Source organism: Camponotus vicinus, unplaced genomic scaffold, assembly GCF_025532165.1.
Source record: "Camponotus vicinus isolate PSW18456_S1 unplaced genomic scaffold, iyCamVici1.0 SCAF_8, whole genome shotgun sequence".
Classification (NCBI taxonomy): Eukaryota; Metazoa; Arthropoda; class Insecta; order Hymenoptera; family Formicidae; genus Camponotus; species Camponotus vicinus.
In genome coordinates this window covers 15975348-15994624 of record NW_028141980.1, presented here as the reverse complement: position 1 = coordinate 15994624, position 19277 = coordinate 15975348, and the positions used below count along the sequence as shown (strand labels likewise).

The 19277-nt window shown below is 33.1% G+C and overlaps 1 protein-coding gene across 9 annotated transcripts in view; it reads right to left on the bottom strand.

Moving 5' to 3' along the window:
* The window catches only part of LOC145975977 (uncharacterized), a 97430-nt gene that overhangs the window by 38715 nt on the left and 39438 nt on the right, over positions 1-19277 (bottom strand). For all 9 annotated transcript variants that reach the window (XM_083106763.1, XM_083106760.1, XM_083106762.1 and 6 more), the window contains one exon: positions 18667-18722. In XM_083106763.1, the coding sequence (XP_082962889.1) occupies positions 18667-18722 (56 nt within the window). The remainder of the gene's footprint in view (positions 1-18666; positions 18723-19277) is intronic.

Here is a 19277-nt window from a genome sequence, read left to right as displayed (position 1 = left end):
GTCATAAAACATTTGTTTGAACATAGAAATCTTTTATATTTCTATTCGTTTCGATGATATTCGCTTCGGAACGCAAAAATCGATTTTCTAGCGGTTGGTTATACTCCTAAACCCGTTTTTTAGCATCAACAAAAAATGGTTTCGTTATTAGGATATATTACTCTAAAAGTATGCCAAATTTCAGATTTTTTGAATTTTCGACTTGCCGAACTTCCCTTGTCAGTTGATTAATTCGACGTCTATTTTTCCAGTAATAGGTAATTGCAAATTAAAATAACGGGATACATGTTAATGCAATTAGTTTAATATTCCGATGAAACTTTTAATTTAATTTAACTTCAGGTTATTCATTCATTTTACTCTTTGCTTTTTAAATTTTCAATACGGAATAATCCGGCGGTGTTTTTGATGTTCGTTTTTGATATTCATTTATTAAATAACAACGAAGTGAAACACTACGAGAAATATTTTCCATCGTATACCGCAATGAACCATTGACTTATTATTCAACGCTTATCGAACAGGTTTGTGGTCGTCATAGAAACATGACGGCAACAACGGTAATACGAAGCCTAACCGAGGGCTGCGAGGTTGAAGCATTTTCGGTTTCGATCCCAGCGATTCCTGGGTATAACTGGCCATGTTTCGAGAAAATTTGAGAGAAGGCGAGCTTGGCATGCGCGGTATCGAATATCGAATGACATTCACCACATGTGATAACGAACACGATATCAGCAGCACGAATGTCAATTGATGAAGGCGCTATTGTTCATTGTAGCACATTGAAGGAAGATATATATATACACTTTGGATGTATTGTATACGTACTATAGGGTATTTCGGACCTGCAAGCCACCTTTTGTCTGTAAATTTTTGGGATAATTTAGGAAATGGATGAAAGGGATGCAATAAGAGCTGGTAAAGTCACTATAAAAGTTGCTACACGTTTGATTCGAAATCGAGCAGAGATCGTCGAAACAAATGGCGGTTTGTTTTAAACACCATGCTTATTCGACGCGATATGGAGAGAACTTTGCTCTTTTGCTCGAAACGCGATAGATTATTTTAAAGCCTTGTTAGCTTAACGACAGCGTTGCTTGCGAATTTTCGATGTTATTATGCCGCACGAAGAGAGACATTCTGGCCAAGTTCAATAACGACGGGTTATAATCGGTACCGAAATCCGATCAAAGCGAAAGCGAGAATATTGCAGTCACCAAGTCCCATTAATTGCTAAAGTTTCGGTAAGCCGATTATAAAGAATGATACATTGTGCGAGCACATATTCATTGTTATCGCGCCAAATAATCGCGATAATTTAACGAACATTTTCTTCAAAAAAGTCACAAAGAAAAGCCTGATAATTTATGTGAATGCTCTTGAAAAATAACTTATGTTGCACCAAACAATTGATTTTTTTTGCTACAATTATTTTAATTATTTTAAAATAAAATAATCATAATTAATCATTAATTGAGCAAATGAGTTCAATCGTCAATCATAAAACGCATCTGTAATTCTTGCGGATTCATATCAAGCGTTAATAATAAATTTGAGAAAGAGAGTTAATGGGACAAAAGAGTCGTCATATGAAAATGCTGCCGTGAAACGAGGATGTACTGATAAATCCGGATTGCATTTCATATAACTTTAGACAAAACGCCTTTGACCTAGAAAAAAAAGTTAGCTCTTGGCCGCGCCGGCTTATAACGAGCCGGCAATAGCTCGGCCTCGACAAAAGTCTGTTGTCTAAAATTATTGCCCCTCCGGCACAATTTTATTATCGGAAAATCTAATTAAACTGAATACCGAACTTTTACACGCTTTGTAATTTTGCGTCTCCTCGCGCGCGACGTCGCCCAATCGATATAGGTGCGTTGCCCCTGGCCCCCCCAACCCTTCAACCCCCTCTCTACCCTTCGTTCATCATCACTTTATTATATTAAATCATCAAGCGTATGTTATATATGTCTTTTTAGGGACACGCACGTTTCTTTAAGGAAGAGCTGGTAATAAAATTTCGTACGAATATTAATTTCAACACGAACGCGTACAAGAGAAATTATTCGACGTACTAGAGATCTGAAAATGTATCGTAATCCGATTCGTCGAGTATCAATTTCGAATAAAAAAAAAAAAGAAAGAAAGTAATTTCACCCGGAATGCTTGCTTGTGTCGAAACCGGAATAAATGCGAAACTCGGCAGATTACTATTTCGCGAAGCGAAACGGAAATCTGATAGACACGCATCGCCACCGCGTGCGTATATTCGTCGTGTAATGCGATCTTCCAGTGGACAAAGTACAGCGAGAGAGGTCCTGTAACGTTCTCTTGTAATATTCGCTGTAATGATCGTGCCAAGGGAGCGCTTAGTCGTGCAAATAATCGCGCAAATAACACCAACGTTCGTCGAGCGAAACCGCTCTTGATCGCAGATTAAAGTTAGATGGTATCTCGGTTGTGTTTTATTTCGACGACCTCGTAGCTCCAGCTCGTAAAGATAATTCTTGCATTTATTATTATTCATTTTTAAAGAGACATCGAGAGAGCTATAAAATTATATTCACATTAGATTCATTTTGTCTTATCGCTTCTTTTCTTTCTCCTTTTCATTTTAATCTTCTTTTCCTTTTAATTACTTTCTTTTCATTCAATTTACTCTCATATTTTATTTAAAAAAATAGTAATACGTTTGCGGTACTTCACGAGTGGTATTTAAATATGGCAGAATCCCGACATATTAATAAAGATTTTTATTTATGAATAACTCGTTTTTAATGCAGCTTTTAATGAGCCTTATAATTGTGCTAGGATTGAGAGTTCAAGTAGCGAGCAGATGCCAATAAATGCGATGAAAATGAGATCTAATTAAAGTAAGATGGAATAAAAGTTGAAATGTCACAAGGGAGGCACTCGTAGCCAACGAAATTCCTCCAAGAGCATGAGCAAAGCAGCATCGATTCGTCTCGAAAATTCTCGATAGATATGCTAATGAACGAACGAGCGATTGTAGACTCGCAGAAGTAAAAGTTCGGCGAGTTTGGCTCATCCCGTTGTGATCATCGAGAAAGAATCTAGTATACGGAGGACGCAATTACTTTGCGGAAATGTTTGCCTTGAGGTAAAAAAAAAAAAATGATGTTGACCATGAAATATCTCGTATGCAAATGAATAACGTCGTACATTATTTATAGATATTTTACAAAAGAGATTAGAAATGAAAGAGAAAAGTGTAGTCCACATTTCTGCATCATTCCTGTTAAATTTCGCATAATCTTTTTTGTATTTTAATATAAATTTCTTCGCAAATTTATAATTCGCCTAAAATCTCTTCGCAAATTTATAATCATCATGCATGTCAAGGTAAAATGTAATATGGTAAAAATTTATTAATTGAATTTCAAATTTGTTATAATTTTTGAAAATTGACAAAATTTCATTTTTCTGAATTTTTAAAGTATATTCTTGTGTTATAGAGATAATCTTTTAAAGAATTACATTATATTTTAATGCGATAAATATAATAATAGATATTTAATCTGCAAACATGTCTCATGAAGCAATTAGTTTTGTGTCAGTCGGTTATTTTTTCACGTGTATTCTTGTGTTATAGAGATAATCTTTTAAAGAATTACATTATATTTTAATGCGATAAATATAATAATAGATATTTAATCTGCAAACATGTCTCATGAAGCAATTAGTTTTGTGTCAGTCGGTTATTTTTTCACGTGTAATAATCAAGTAGTGTAGCCTTCTTTAATATCTTCCATGGCAATTGAACGTTTTTCCATGCCTACGTCTTATATCTGCTTTACTCTCGTATTGCCCCTGTTCTGATTTCGATTAAGTTCCAGGCTTTGAGCAGGGTCAGGGTTGAACGCACAGACATACATGTCCGGAATAAATTTCAACTTCTACGTGAGAAAGTCCCCTTCTTTGCGATGCACTTATTTCCGAAATGGCTCGTTGAATTCATTTCGACTTAAATGAACTCTCAAATGGAATTGGAGAATTCCCCGAGAATCTCAACTGACGAGTGGAGATTGAATAACAACCAAGTGTTAAATGTAATAAATGCGACAGGAAATATTTTTTAACAATTGTATGTTTTTAAATCGTCGCGGTTGCAAAAGTAGTTGAGACAAATTAAACAGCGCTAAAATAATTAAAAATATCTTTACAATTATGATAATACTTGGAGTGCTTTATATTTGTATAATGAAAAAGTTCTACTTAAATTACAGAATATATCAAATAAAATTATTCCAATAAAAAAATAAAATTTTTCGACACATACAAGTAAATTTTATTATATACATGTTAAAGCATCTTCTATATTTTACATATTTAATTTAATTTTTACTTGCAACTGTACGTCTGTCTCATAATTTGTTTAAAATTTTCTGTATATCGTATAATAAAAATGTTCTAAATCCGCTTAGTATAATAGATTTTCCCCTTCAATTCCTCGATACTTTGATACTCGTACTTTCGTTAGTATACACAGTATTCTTTACGCAGCCACATAGAGATTCGATTTCGCTTCTGGAGCTTCTAGTGCTTCATCCCCGAGAACCGCGAGGTCGTTTCACTTACGGTCGAAGATATCATATTTCGCTGGTCAGCTTTTGTACAAATTGGCACCATTCTATTCGAGCCGAGTCCTCAGAGAAACCTCGCTTCTATGCGGATCACGTCGTACGCTTCACGCGGCAAATGCACATGCACATGCACCGTGTACGCATGCACTACTGTACGCATTTACAAGCGAGCTTATTACTTCAACGTTTCGCAAATTGTTGTTTCTGCGAGTACACGATGAAAGAGCCAACGGAATTGACTGTCACTTGCAAGTAGAAGTTGTTTATTTATAGTAAACAAGTAACGATACAACAAATAACAGGAGCAAAAGTTGTATACGTAAGGGCCTCGGGCGCTTTGACTAAAGGAAACGTGTCAAGTTCAAATACAGTTTCGACATGGGTATAGAGAAATTGGAAGTTGAAACCTATATGAGGGTTTCCCTCAAAAACTTCCGATTGATAAATAAATGATAAATATTTTTGGAGAGTGTGTTTATAGACACAAACTTTATTTTAAAACAAAATGCCGTGTTTAATGAGACGTGATAAATGTGCAAATAAATATTTTAATTAAAAAATATATATACGTTATACATATATTAATTAAGCCGAGCCATAGTCACGTTGCGCCGCAAAGTGGATAAAAGGAGCTTTTTGTTTTGTTTTCTCCCCGACTTCCCCCCATTTCGTTTCCTCATCTTTCTACTTACAAAGCTTCGATTGTATTCGGCATGACTCGAACGAATATATGTTTTATATGTTAATCTTAAAATTACTTTAAGATTTCTATTTTAATTTCTTTTGTATAGTTTTATATTTTAAAATAATTTTTTTAAAATATTACATGACTTTTGTGTGTGTGTGTTTTTATATAATTATATAATACAATTATTTGCTAAAATTTTGCTTTTCAGAATTTTGATATAATATGCTTATTAAAATTGCAAAAAATATCGTATGAATTAAATGCTGATAAAGAAAGTATTATTTTATTTTCAATCCTATAAATAGCTTGCTGTTAATCCTTTGGTAAATGGATCTGTTAATGAACACTTTATAGATTACTGTAAACTACGATTTCCTCGAAACTCGATTTTCCTGGTGGTACATAAATCAGAGCCGCAAGCATCGCACACATGTTGGGTCACCGCGAGATTTTACATTGTTAATTAAGTTCGGTGCCTATACGGTGGTTACGCAGTGACCTGTGATTTATGTTCCACGAACCCAAATGTATCGGGATCTCCGTATATTCTGAAAGCTCGTACCGGACCTAAAGTAGAGAGCATATAAAAGCACGAATCTAGGTACTTTATAACGAGCGCTTATATAACTAAGCAAAAAAAAAAGTCTGATGGGAACTATCAGTTGCGCATGTAAAAATTGCGAAAAGTAATAAAGGTTCCGTAAAAAGAATGAAAATTTTTCGATTCGGAGAGATTTCGATAGAAATGATACAACAATCTGGTCCAAATCGTTTCTTGATGCATCGAGCGATTACTCCTCCTAAATTTTTCGAGCACAAGAATCGCGGCCATAGATAATAGATTAGCATAGAAATGGCGCGATGATAGGAAGCTTGAATTTCGAACGCGCTATCTTAATGGATATGAAATTATGGGGCATGAAAATCAATGGCCGATTTTTGTATCACGAGCACAACGTACGTCGTGTTCGTCACGTTCTCGTTTCTCGCGTCAGATTGGCCTGTCGAATTGATTACCGCACGATATCGCAAATGATTTATAGACACGGTTCTTTCTTGCCTCTCATATATTCCACCGGTAATAATTTATTTGGCAATTACGTAAATCTTTCTTATATCCCTGAAAATGCGCTGTTTTAGCACATTTGATTTAATAGCGATGTTTCGAGGAGATTATATTTCAACGTTGGAGACGCTATACATTTTATTAAGAGAGAATTTTTCCGAAAGAATAATAAAATTATCTGAATAATATTTCATTTTTTACATAAAGAATTATTTCATAGAATTTGCAGAAAATAATTCTGCATAAATAAAGTAAAATATAAAAAGTGAAAAAAATATTATAAGGATATTACGGAATTTATGTGTCTCGTTTCTCGTATGTCCTTTTACAAGAAACTTAATTACCGTTTTGGTGGGCTTTCACTTTCAGTTAACTTTGCTTTTACCTTAACTGACCGCTTTTCTCTAAAAGTGACACTAGACAGAGATAGAGAATCAATTAAGGTAAGATTAACTGACGTTGGTGAACCATAAATTTCCCATTTTTTTTTAAATTTTTTTTTCTTCAGCAATATCCTACGATTTAATCACGATAAATTGATTGTAAACTCGGCAAAAATCAAAGAATAAAAATTACTTTCATTTCAGTTTTAATAGCGACGTTAATTAAAAGTTGAGGAAAACCGGTAACTTATCAGAATCCTTCAGTTTCTGATTTTTTCCTCGATAAAAACAAATTTCCCAAGTTTTCTCGGGATTTGAAAAGATAGAAGAAATAATAAATATTTTTTTTCTAATATACGAATTAAATCTCGTATATATTCACACGGATGAATTACTTCTTGATTCCGTCTTACAATAGATATGATACATGAAGATATCTCATGTTTTTTTTTTTCGTGAACATTATAATGCCAAGTAATAAACACACACATATATGCACATATAAAGAAACGTTGTAAAATACTTTATATACAAGAGAAACATGTTATATATTTATTACATAAAAAAATATCATCGTTTTGACATCGTTTTCATATCCAAAAAAATTTATTAAAACTGATAAAGTACACTGATAAAATATTTTAAAAGAATAAAAGAAGAAGAAGAATACATTAATTTCTCTTTCTTTCTCTCTCTTTCTATTTCTTAACATTATATAACAGAAAAAAAATTAACATTATACAACAGAAGTTTCCAAAATATACCAGTTTCGTCTATTCTAGAAATATACAGTATCGAGTTAGAAATCAACTGTCATTTTCCCTCCTGTATATCGAGTGGTAATCCGTTTAGAAGCAGGATGATCGAACGGTTATCGGATGCACGAAACACTGCTACTATCCCCCTCCTCTTTCTCTCTCTCCTTTCCTTTACTGAACATTATGGACAAATCAATCCTCCGTTGAATGTTCCGCGTTGCTGCTGGCGCGTACGAACCGGAGAGAAACGAGAATGAATATTGACGAGTCCGTGTGCTACGGAAATTGCGCAGCGAAAAAGGAAGCCGACGAACGAAAGAATGAACGAACGAACGAACGAACGAGCGAACGAATGACGCGACAGCGATGAGGCGTGTGCATCCGAAGACTATTCGCGAGAGACGAAAGAGAGAGAGAGAGAGAGAAAGAGAGAGAGATGAAATTTCTCGCGAATTATTCGGACGTGAGGGGATATGACGCTACGATAGGCGCATGAATTTTATTTTCCGCCTTGCGACTTTTTTAGCTTACATATGTGTCGGGGCACGCATACGTGTATCTGTGCGTGTACGTCGCGACCAAGGCAAGGGTGAAACACGCGATATTTTTTTTATTTTCGTACGTTGCGCGTATTTTCGCATCAATCAAACCGGAGGGGAAGAAGGAGGGGGGGGGGGGGCTGGCTCTCCACGTGCGTTCGAAAATTACGCAAGGAAATATGTCGCTCTGACGTAAAGAATTTAGTCGGGATAAAAATGTATACAACACGCTTTAACGGAATAAATCGGAAAATTTCAAAAAAATGTGTACGAGTGATTTCCTTTTACTGTTTTTTATCTCCCAGCGCGAAATCGCGCAAAAGGACGCAACGCGAATCCGGCGTGAACGTACTCACGAAGTGAAGTTGGCATCCGATTAAAAAAAAAAAAGAAAAAAAATGTAATAATGCAAAATCTCACACGTATGTGTAGACGTTTTTTCATTTGCATTGTTACATCGCGCATTTGCATATATGTATGTGCATTAATTAAACGAATGAACAGTAATACATCGTAACCAGTCTTTGGATTAATGTGGATTTCAAAGAGGAAAATCGATTAATTTTATAAAAGATTTTTTATAAAATTATAAGAGTAAATACATATACATATATTTAAGAAATTGTCAACCTCATAAAGAGATAAACCACGTAAAAAAAAATTGCAGTGAAAATGGCGTCACGTTAGTGCAATTATCTACGTGCATCCGACATTAAAACACCGTAATTACGTGAAATTCGATATAGACCAGAATGTTGTTTTGTGCATTATTGTTGCACATTTGCATATGTCCGCATTAATTAGAGAGACCCGAAATATTATTCAGAAATAATGCGAGAAAATAAACCAAGCTCTACCGTTTAACGCGTGGGAACTCTTTCGAGTGGAAAACATACAAAATAATTAAATTTTCAAAAATTCTACGGAATAATCTATATTTCGAATATTCATTTCATATTTTAATCACGCCAAAAAAAAATGCGAAAGGATTAAAAATAAATCGAGAGATCAAAGTATCTTTGTGAACTTTTAAAAGGACGTTACAATGTGAAACCCATAGTGGCATTTTTTTCTGTCAGTCGGACGTTACACATTTGCATATGTCCGTATTAATTACAGCCGAATACGTACGCGTTTTACGAGGGAATAAATCTATTCTTCAATCCACAAAAGCTTTTCCAATTGCGGAAATTACGAAAAGGATTGGCGAAAATTTTTTAAGAATCCATGTGATAATCCATTTTATTAACAAAAGATTTTTTTGATCGTCAAATTAAAATGGACGCAAAAAAGTATCGAGAGATAAATGCGATTATTTTTTTATTCCACTTTTCCACTCCATCTCCCTCCTCCTCGTATCCAAATCCTTCGATCTTTTTCAAAACTTTAAAAAATTTCTATAAATTATCCGTAAAATTTAATCTCCCCATCAAGATTTTTTTTCTTTTAAATTTTCAATATTAAATATCTTTGTAACTGAAAATATCAATTGTCACTATTTTTTCATTTGCTCGACAACATGAATGAAAGAACATTTGTTCCTGTTGCTACAAGACACCCTATGTACGAGAAATAGCTGCAAGTACAACGAGCTAACTGCATTAATTCGCAAACGCACTGAATACGTCACTGCGTAACCTGCTTACGTTAACTGGACTCGCATTCGTTCGGTGCACCAAGCGAATTGCGTGCACTCCATTTTACACACTGGACTGTGGTGTCCACAAGGGCATAAATCGATGCATCAACGCGACGTCAACACGTCTCACGAAATAAAAGCTCTCACTGAGCTCTCTCAGTCATTATCGTGTTGAGTGTTATGGATCTGAGTGCTAACCTTACGAGATAAATAGAGTTCGCGATATATTATGAGTCGAGTAAACTTGGGTCATGTCCATTTCCTTGAGAGACAGAATTTTATATATATAAAATTATATAGAACTAGAATAGAACACAGAAAAATCGCGTAGAGAGAATTATATATTTGATATATATTTATTTATATTTTATATAAATATATATTTATATTTTATATGGTATTGTAAGAAATAAATTATATAGAATTACTAAAATTATATATATATATAATTTTAACAATTCTATATAATTCATTCTTTACAATATATATGTGTATATATTTGTTTGTATTTTAATAGTTATTATAATTGTTTTATTTATTTAATTTAACAATTATTAAAATTATTAATTTAATTATTGTCGCGCGTGTTTTAAAATTTGCAACATTATTTTAGGCGATTTAACAATCATCTAATTTATACACATTTATAGCACAATAACGTTGATCACTGTATTTCATAAAACTGAAAAAAATAAAAAAAAAAGACTACGGGTAACTTTTCGTCTATCGATGCAATGCTGTTATCAGCTAAAAAAACTTCAAAACTAATCGTGACACAAGATGAAATAGGTCCTTTTGCAGGTGAGACTCTACTTGAAGAACTAGAGTTTGCGGCAAAGAAGACATAAGAGTTTCCAGGTTGGTCGAAAAATCGCGTCAATCTTTTTCCCCTTCGCGACTTGCCCGATCTCTCTCTCTTTTCTTTTTCTCCCGGTACTTCTCGTTTCCGATTCTCCCCCTCTCCCTTTTGTACCATCGTATCCTTCGATCCTCCATGGGAATACATCTCCAGCGGATTTTTATCTCTCGTTGCGGAAAAAGGCGATAGATAGGTACAACCGTAAACGCGCGCGCTATTTGTGGACATGTGGTATCTGCCGAATGTCGACGAAGCACGACGTGACAAGCGATATCGGACAATTCGAAAAGTATAGCTATAAAAAAAAGAGCAGACGCAGGTGGCGGTAAAATTTTATTTTTAGAACAAGTGTAAATATACGCACCTCAAAAAAAATTTGGATTATATATCGAAACGTTATTAAATATTTTAATTAAATTACGTAGCGCGATTTTTATATTTGTCTCACACACAACAATAAAATAAATAGATAAAATGGATCGTATATTTACAAGATCAACTATTGTAAGCGAATTGCATTAATCTCTTTCTCGATTGCATTAATATGATGAACCTTGATTATCTTGTCAGAATTTATTGCAATATTCTTCTCTCTTTTCATGCTAGAAAGAAAAAAAAGAAATAAGGGAAAAAATAAATAATATGATTCGGGAATTTCGTGAACTAATGTCGCAGATCGATAACCGGGCACCAATCGATATACCGATCGCGAATTACGAGAGAAAAGCAGGAAGCAATCCGCTTCCGGAAACAGGCATTTGCACTTAGGCCTCTCTTGCGGTTCTTCCGTCTCTTCAGCTTTGTATTGTGTTGCCACATTGTGTGTTGTAAATGTCCTTCACGAAACCTACCTCGTGGCAAACGGATACGCGTACTCATCCAAACACAGACGGTCTCAAAGGATTAGTACACAAGCAAACGTGGAATGAAGAGCGGCATCAAATATATAGAAAGAGATATCAATATCATTCGATATAGTTGTAATATATTGTGACTATTAATTATATATATTGATATATTGTGACTATTAATTAAATAAAATAAAATTCCCGAAATCCATCTTTTACCAAAAACCAAACTAGAAGATCAGTTAATTTTTATATGCTTAATTTTTATAAGCTTATATTGCTATAAGCTCTCTTATAAGCCAATCTTTATTTAGAATTCAAATATTATTGAAATGTTATTATGTTGTAATGTAGATGAAAATTATTTAAGCTTAAACAATGACAAAAAATAATTAATTTTTGATTCTAATTAAATTAAAATGAAGTTAAAATTAATTTAATTTAATTTTCTTAAAAATGAAAAATCTTGCATAGAAGAAAATTATATTTTTTGCTTATATTCCATCACTTTTTGGACGTATTATCCTGTACATATGACACCGAAAGAGATATGCCAGACGTCACGTACAATGCAGCAGTCAAAGCGTCAAAGAGTTAATGCCGTCGAAGATTATCGCGGACGTGTTCAGCAGTGAAATTAGCATACATGATCGAATCAGCGGCACGCTGTCATCGTCGTTGACCGATTGTGAGCGGAATAGGGGCGTATTTGCCTTTGATGTTTAGCTCTGACGTTTAGCGCATATCGAGGCGAATGCGAAAACGATACTCGCTACTATAACGCGCTCGGATTCGCATCCGCCCATCAATAAGCCGTAGGTATTTGTATGCATTATGGGATTTCCGTATCTACGGAGAGTGAAGATATATAGGTACGCCTAGATGGATAGAACGACGCTGCGATAATACCATAAGCTTACGTGCAACGAGAAACATTACTGACGGAAAGAGGTAGATATCAAGTTAAAATTCACTGTCACGCTTAATATATAAACATATTTCTTCATTCAAACTTTCCGTTAATTATTTCAAACTCATCGTTTCACGAGACACTGGATTAATTGGAAAGGTTCCCACATCTATTACTTATTTAAAAATCAATTCATCAGTTGGCTAATTAAAATTGGAAAATTAAATTATTGTATCTTTCTACTGTTCGATAATCAAAACTAATGGAAAATATTGTAATGCGTCATTTTATACTATTTGAATTGACATAATTCATAATCTCTTTTATGCTATCAATCCATTAAAGGCCATTGTAAATAAAAAAATCATAATTGTTTTTATTTATAAAATAAATATCTTAAATTGATATTATTAAGATTATCAAATAGGGTAATAATTTGATAATAATTTGAAAATTACAACTCCAAAAAATTTTTTGTGGCAGAGATAAAACTTATTTGCAGCTAAAAGATTAATCATAAAATATTTTTTTAAATGTTAAAGATGAAAACATCACCATTCGTGTTAATAAATTAAACAAATGTAGTTTTAAGCGTTTATTTGCATCTTTCGAATAGCGCAATTGTTGGAAAAGACAGTTTATATCTCTCCCAACTGTAATTGCAACGACCATTTCCAACGTGCTAATGGATACATTCCATCGTGGTCAAACATGGATCAAAATTGCATCCACAGAACGTTCAAATAACTTGAGACTACACTGTTCGAGGGATAAACCGCTAGCAAATTCTGACGTGCGTTGTGAGATATTAGGTGGAATTATCAGGCTTGTAAAGCTGTTATTAAACATAAGTATTAACATAATAATTCCTGTTTAAATAATTAATGATAATCTTTGGCCAAAAGTTAACAATTTAAAAAAAAACCAATTTTTTATATAACATATTAATATATAATAATAATGCATCAATATATTATAAAAATCATATTAAATTACCAAATAATAAAAACGCTAATTTTTAGCGATTTCTAGTATATTTATTCTATAAAATTAAAAAGAAAAAAATACTCTACATAAAGTTAAAAAAGATATTAAATTACATTAGTACAACGTATTGAGTTTTATAAGTATCGATAAAATATATAAAGTTGTGGAGCCCGTATAATACACTTTATTAATTTTTTATATAACATTTATTTGCACCAAATCAACCACTAATATTTGGTTTCTCTCTCAATATAGTAATTTAATAGCGCATTATTATTTCACTACTGATTACACAATATATAGATTATTATATATCTAAAAACGGGTATGTACTAAATAAACGACAAACAAGGTGTATTAATTGCAACGCGTTTAATTCGCGTTCGATCAGACTCGCTCGTGATGCAATCAATCAAAACATGTTGCAATAATAAATTTAATTTCGCATTTACTGTTCGTTTGCTCTTAGCGAATAACCATCTTAATACCCGCACATTATGGAATTTAATCCACGTGTGTTTCGTCAGCGGTTTACCTCTTAACGTTTACTATTCTCACGGGAAAGATCAACACGCAAAAACGCTCTTTATATGCAGATTCTAGAGAGAATACCATCCTTAATTAAGGAGCAATATCGGATATCAGCAGTGTCAGCATTATTAAACGGTTCCTCATATTTCTCGGTTTCATCGACGCATTCGAGCGAGTTCAGTCATTTGGAAAAGGGGATCGAAAGAAAGGTCGAATCCCCCTCCATTTAGACCCGCCTCCGTACGTTATCGAGATAAAAGAGAAAGAGAGAGAGAATGAATGACGAATATCATTAAAAACGTATTTGCTTATCTTGTAGGTGCGGTAACAGCCGTTGGTTACGCGATCGTCATGATTCTGCGATTTTTTCTTCTACGATGGTAATAGGAGTCCTAGATTCCTATCATCCATTCCTATCTGATATTTGTCTAATGTAAAAATCGCGTACTCTATGCAAAAACATGTAGTGAGAATGTTTTTTTCCTATTTAAACAACTCGCGGAAGGAACTTTTAATATGTAATAATATTTTTAGCTTGATAAAAATATAATAAATGAATTGTTGAAAAAATCTAACATAAGATGAAAATAATTATAATGTATTAATTCTTTAATATATAATTTAATTAATACATTAAGTAACAATTTTTAGTACAAAACATTAAAATATTTACATTTACATTATTAAAATGTTATTAATATTATTCGCCATGATTTTAAATAATATATTTCCATGCGTCATATTAGTAAATATTATTCTATGTAATTTTTATGTAAAACCGTATAATTTATATTATTAATATTTTATTATTAAAAAATTTGCAAAAAAACATTAAAATATTTTTTTTAACTATTACTTAAATTTTTATTATTTTAGCGATGATAGCATATTTTTTTTGTAATAAAATATATATATGTTATTTTCTATTAAATTATTTTTTAATTGATAATTTGTAATGAGAGAAAATATTACATATTACATCGAAAATATTAAATATAATTTTCTATGTATTTTTTATAATAGAATATAATTAAAAATTTTTATTACATTAATAACTATAACCTTTTCTCTTTCTCTCATTCTTGCCGTTGGAATTACATACGGTAATTAAATAATATCTCATTAAAGGAATATCCGCAAATTCCTACTAATAAAGTCAATCTTGTACATCAAAATTCTCCAGCGGTTAACCCGTCAACTATATACATCTAATCCCTAAAAGCAAAGCAGTGGTTATGCCAAGCATATCCTTTGACTACGTAACTATGAAGATGTTACTAGCTGTATATTCAGATCTGTAAGCCAATATCTCGTCCCCTCATGTAAAGATTGAACGAAATAATGCATTCGCCTTTATCTTGCTTGGATGCATTTGATCGTGAATACCGTGTAAAATTTAAAAGTATCGAGAAAATTAGATACGATGGATACAGATCTTATCGATAAAATGCCGGCACTTCATAGATATATGATCAAAGGATGCATCTCACATACACACACACATGCAACTCTCTATCTCTCTCTTTGAAGATTTTTCTTATCTAAAATCATATATTCTATTCGATTAAAGTCGTCTCAGATCATTAAAAAAAAAAAAAAAAAAAAAAAACATTTTGTAAATTCGATTTTCAAATTCGATCTCTGTGAAATTGATCGCATATTTTCAGAATTTAATTTAATTGATAAAAAAATTATAATCTTTACTAAAAAAAACTAGTATTGTTAATAATTTTAAAAATAATTTAGCGATTAATATATTATAAAATACAAGAGATTCTCCAAAATGAATACAAAATTTTCCAAAGAAATTAGGTCACGTATACTACGTTCGATAAATGTAATAAACGCTCGCCTTGTTTTTTCGAAATATATATTTTTGCAATTTTCATAATAAAGTACGACACGGAATAATTTGGTCTACACTGGTATTTGCAGATGAAACGTGTCCAAATCTCATTTAAACGCACTAACGAAACAAATGGGACGCGAGATACGTACAATTTATGGTGACGATGCATTGTATCCGCATATACGCGACGCAGATAAATCCGCTAATTAATACCATGCTGTTAATTGCAATCCGTCTGTCTAATGAGAAAGCATAGAACGGCCCGTGCCGTGAAACATGTCGATTAATATCGATTACATTCATGTCGATTACGACACGTGGTCGATTCGATACCATAAAATCGTATGAGGCGATAACGAGATCTAATTCTGTCGTGTATTGCATAATGAATAGCGAGTAACGAGCAACGACTGCTGTCACCTGTCTGCTCTTTGAGAATGATGTCATGTTTCTATACCGATATGGAAATGAACGCGATTATATGTCACACATGCCGAGGGAAAATAAATTATTTTTAAAATTATTTTAATAATTAACATGTTTATGCGGTAATTGAAGTAATTATTAATTCAAGTATTTTTATCGAGTTTTCAACATTGAATATTGCTACGTAAAACAAAATGCAATTGTTATAAAATATATCGCATATTGGTAGTGTTAAAAATAAAAAAAATGATAATCTTGAAATAACAACAAATGTGACAGGTGTATCGATAGCGTGTCATATTACATTTAACTAATGCAAATTGTTATTTAATACCTGGAAATTCCACAATTAGTGTATGTAAAATGTTTCGATTGGTTACATCCTGTAGCTGTATTGTCATTTACATCTCATGAATCACAATTGTAAGCATGATAAATGCAGTGATAAACGCAACGTATGAAAGTAAATCTGCATTGCTGGCATATTTGACGGAAAGTCAAATATGCCCGACTTTTTCCGACAAACTTTACTCTTTATTATTGTTTGCAAATGACGCGCAAACTAATGGGAAACTCCATCTCCAAGTTATTATGAATGTGTTCTAGAAATGTAAATCCTAGTTTTTAAAATTGTAGCAGCTGTCGTGAGAAAGAAATCTAATAATAAGATATTGCACCACGGGTAGAGAGAGAGAGATTTCTCTTTTTTGTATTTAAAACATTTTCCCTTTCGTAACACGCAATTCAGCACATATGCGTAAAATTCGAACAGAAAACCTACCAAGAGCGACGAAGCGGAAAAATTTAATAATAGAAACTTCCCGCAATCCATTAAAATTAAAAAGCTCGTTAACTTTTAACGAGGGAGAAATCACTGCGAGATTTCGATGCATAAGGTTAAGGAATTAATAGATTGGCGAGTATATTATATTGCTTGAATTATCACGAGTGTCTCTTTCTCTTTCTATCCCTATAACACGTTCATTGATCTTTTAATTAATCGCAAACTCGATCCGTTTCAAGTTGCTCGATTTGGAAAATAAATTAGTAGAGAAAGGTCGCTCTTTGGAAATAAAATGGGATAAAAATCGCCTAAAATTGTGATGGTTTGCACTTTTTTGCAGAGCAGATGGTTGGGTTTAAATTATTTCGAGTGGAAGGGTGATAAAATATTTCCGGTTTCGCGAAGTTGCGCGAGCAGACAGTCGCATTTCACTGGACGCACTCTCTCTCTGTGTCTCTACAAACACAGTACATACGGTATATTTATATCCGCGCTTCCGTCCGCGTTTAGCAAAGTCGTTACGCTGAATTTATACATACTGTATATGTTGCACGCTATTCCGCCGTCAGTTTAACGTTCCGAGTGTCGTCTCTCACGAATTACCACGCAGGAGAATGTATGTAGATGTGTACGTGAAATCGCGTAATCAGGTCTAATTGATCGAAGCGATTCCTCGCAATATTTCATTACGAGTCAATTAACGCGAAAATCTATCTGTCAAATTTACCTTTTCGTTTTTCTATTTGTTTCCCGCACCGATCGTGCTTTTCCTTGTTTCTCTCTCTTTTCGATGCCATTCCCTCCCGTCCCCCTGTCTCCCTATCCCCCTCTCTCTCTCTTCTGTATATTAACCCGGTAGCCTACATCTTTCGACGTCGACAGCCCGAAGGCTTTCGAAAATACTTTGCGCGGCTGTTCTCGACGTGGCTTTGACGTGAGGTGCCAAAAAATAGCCACGATAACCGTTTTAAAAGAATATTATCTCCATCGGATATCGTAAAATTCATATATGAAGGTTATACAGGAAGGTAAAATACATAGACAAAAAAATTTGCAAATGGAGAAAAGGACACGTAAATAAAATAAAAATAAGAATTTCTCTCTCTCTCTCTCTCTCTCTCTCTCTCTCTATATATATATATATATATATATATATATATATATATATATATATATATAGGGTGTCAGGGCAATCTCTTCCCAAAAAAAACTCTTGTAGCTTACCTCGAGAGCTTTTCAAAACACTATACGTAATGAAGTATTTTTTCATGGAGTACTTTTCAAGTTATGAGGCTTGAAATAATTTCTTAATTTTTACATAAACCATAAAATATCTAGTAAAATATTTATTTTTCGATTATCTTACCTTAATACTTTTATGTACAAAATGATGAGAGGAATCAATTGGTGTAAAGAAAACACATAATTGTTTCGAAAAAAAATATGTAATTGTTAATTGCAAATTACATATTTTTTTCTTCGAAACAATTATGTGTTTTCTTTACACCAATTGATTCCTCTCATTATTTTTAAAGTAAGATAATCGAAAAATGAATATTACTAGATATTTTATGGTTTATGTAAAATTAAGAGATTATTTCAAGCCTCATAACTCGAAAAGTACTCCATGAAAAAATACTTCATTATAGTGTTTTGAAAAGCTCTCGAGATAAGCTACATGACCTTTTTTTTGGGAAGAGATTGCCCTGACACCCTGTATTTATATGCACATGTATATGTATATATACGTATCTTTCTATCTTTCTACAGAGAAAAATGCATTTCATTTACTCACCACGTCGGCAACGTTGCCGGAGCCCTCCCTCATGCCATCCCTGTCCGTGTGTCCTCCTGAAAGATATAACACATTTTTTTACCTATAAAGTTATTTCGTACTCGGCAAAATATTAAATATTCCATTTCACAGGAATGCAGTTCTTTTAATTACTTGAGATTTATATCGTTTTTAAAGCACGCTAGACAGTTATACGCTGCAATAACTCTTTTTCTTCCTCCAGAAACTTTGATGAAATTTGAACTGATAAGACAGAGATTACAAAATTCCGAATTCTGAGAGATGGAAACGAAAGATTGCAATAAAGGGAAAGTACAGAAAAGAAAAGATTTGCTATCACTCTGCTCATGTACGGCACAAATCGTTTACAATTTATCAAATTATTCGAACAGACAATAAGCGACAATCGGGAGGAGATGCCGATTGAAATTACGAAATGATTGATTCCGTAAAAAACTTTTCCATCAGATTTCTGCTGTAAATCATCCGCAGCGATCATTGAAACGTAAAATTCCATTCCCGCGTTTCTTACATCTTTCGAATGTAAATAGCTAAGAGACAAATAAATTCAGCAAACGAAGTACAGTCGGACGGGGAATAATAAGTCTGGT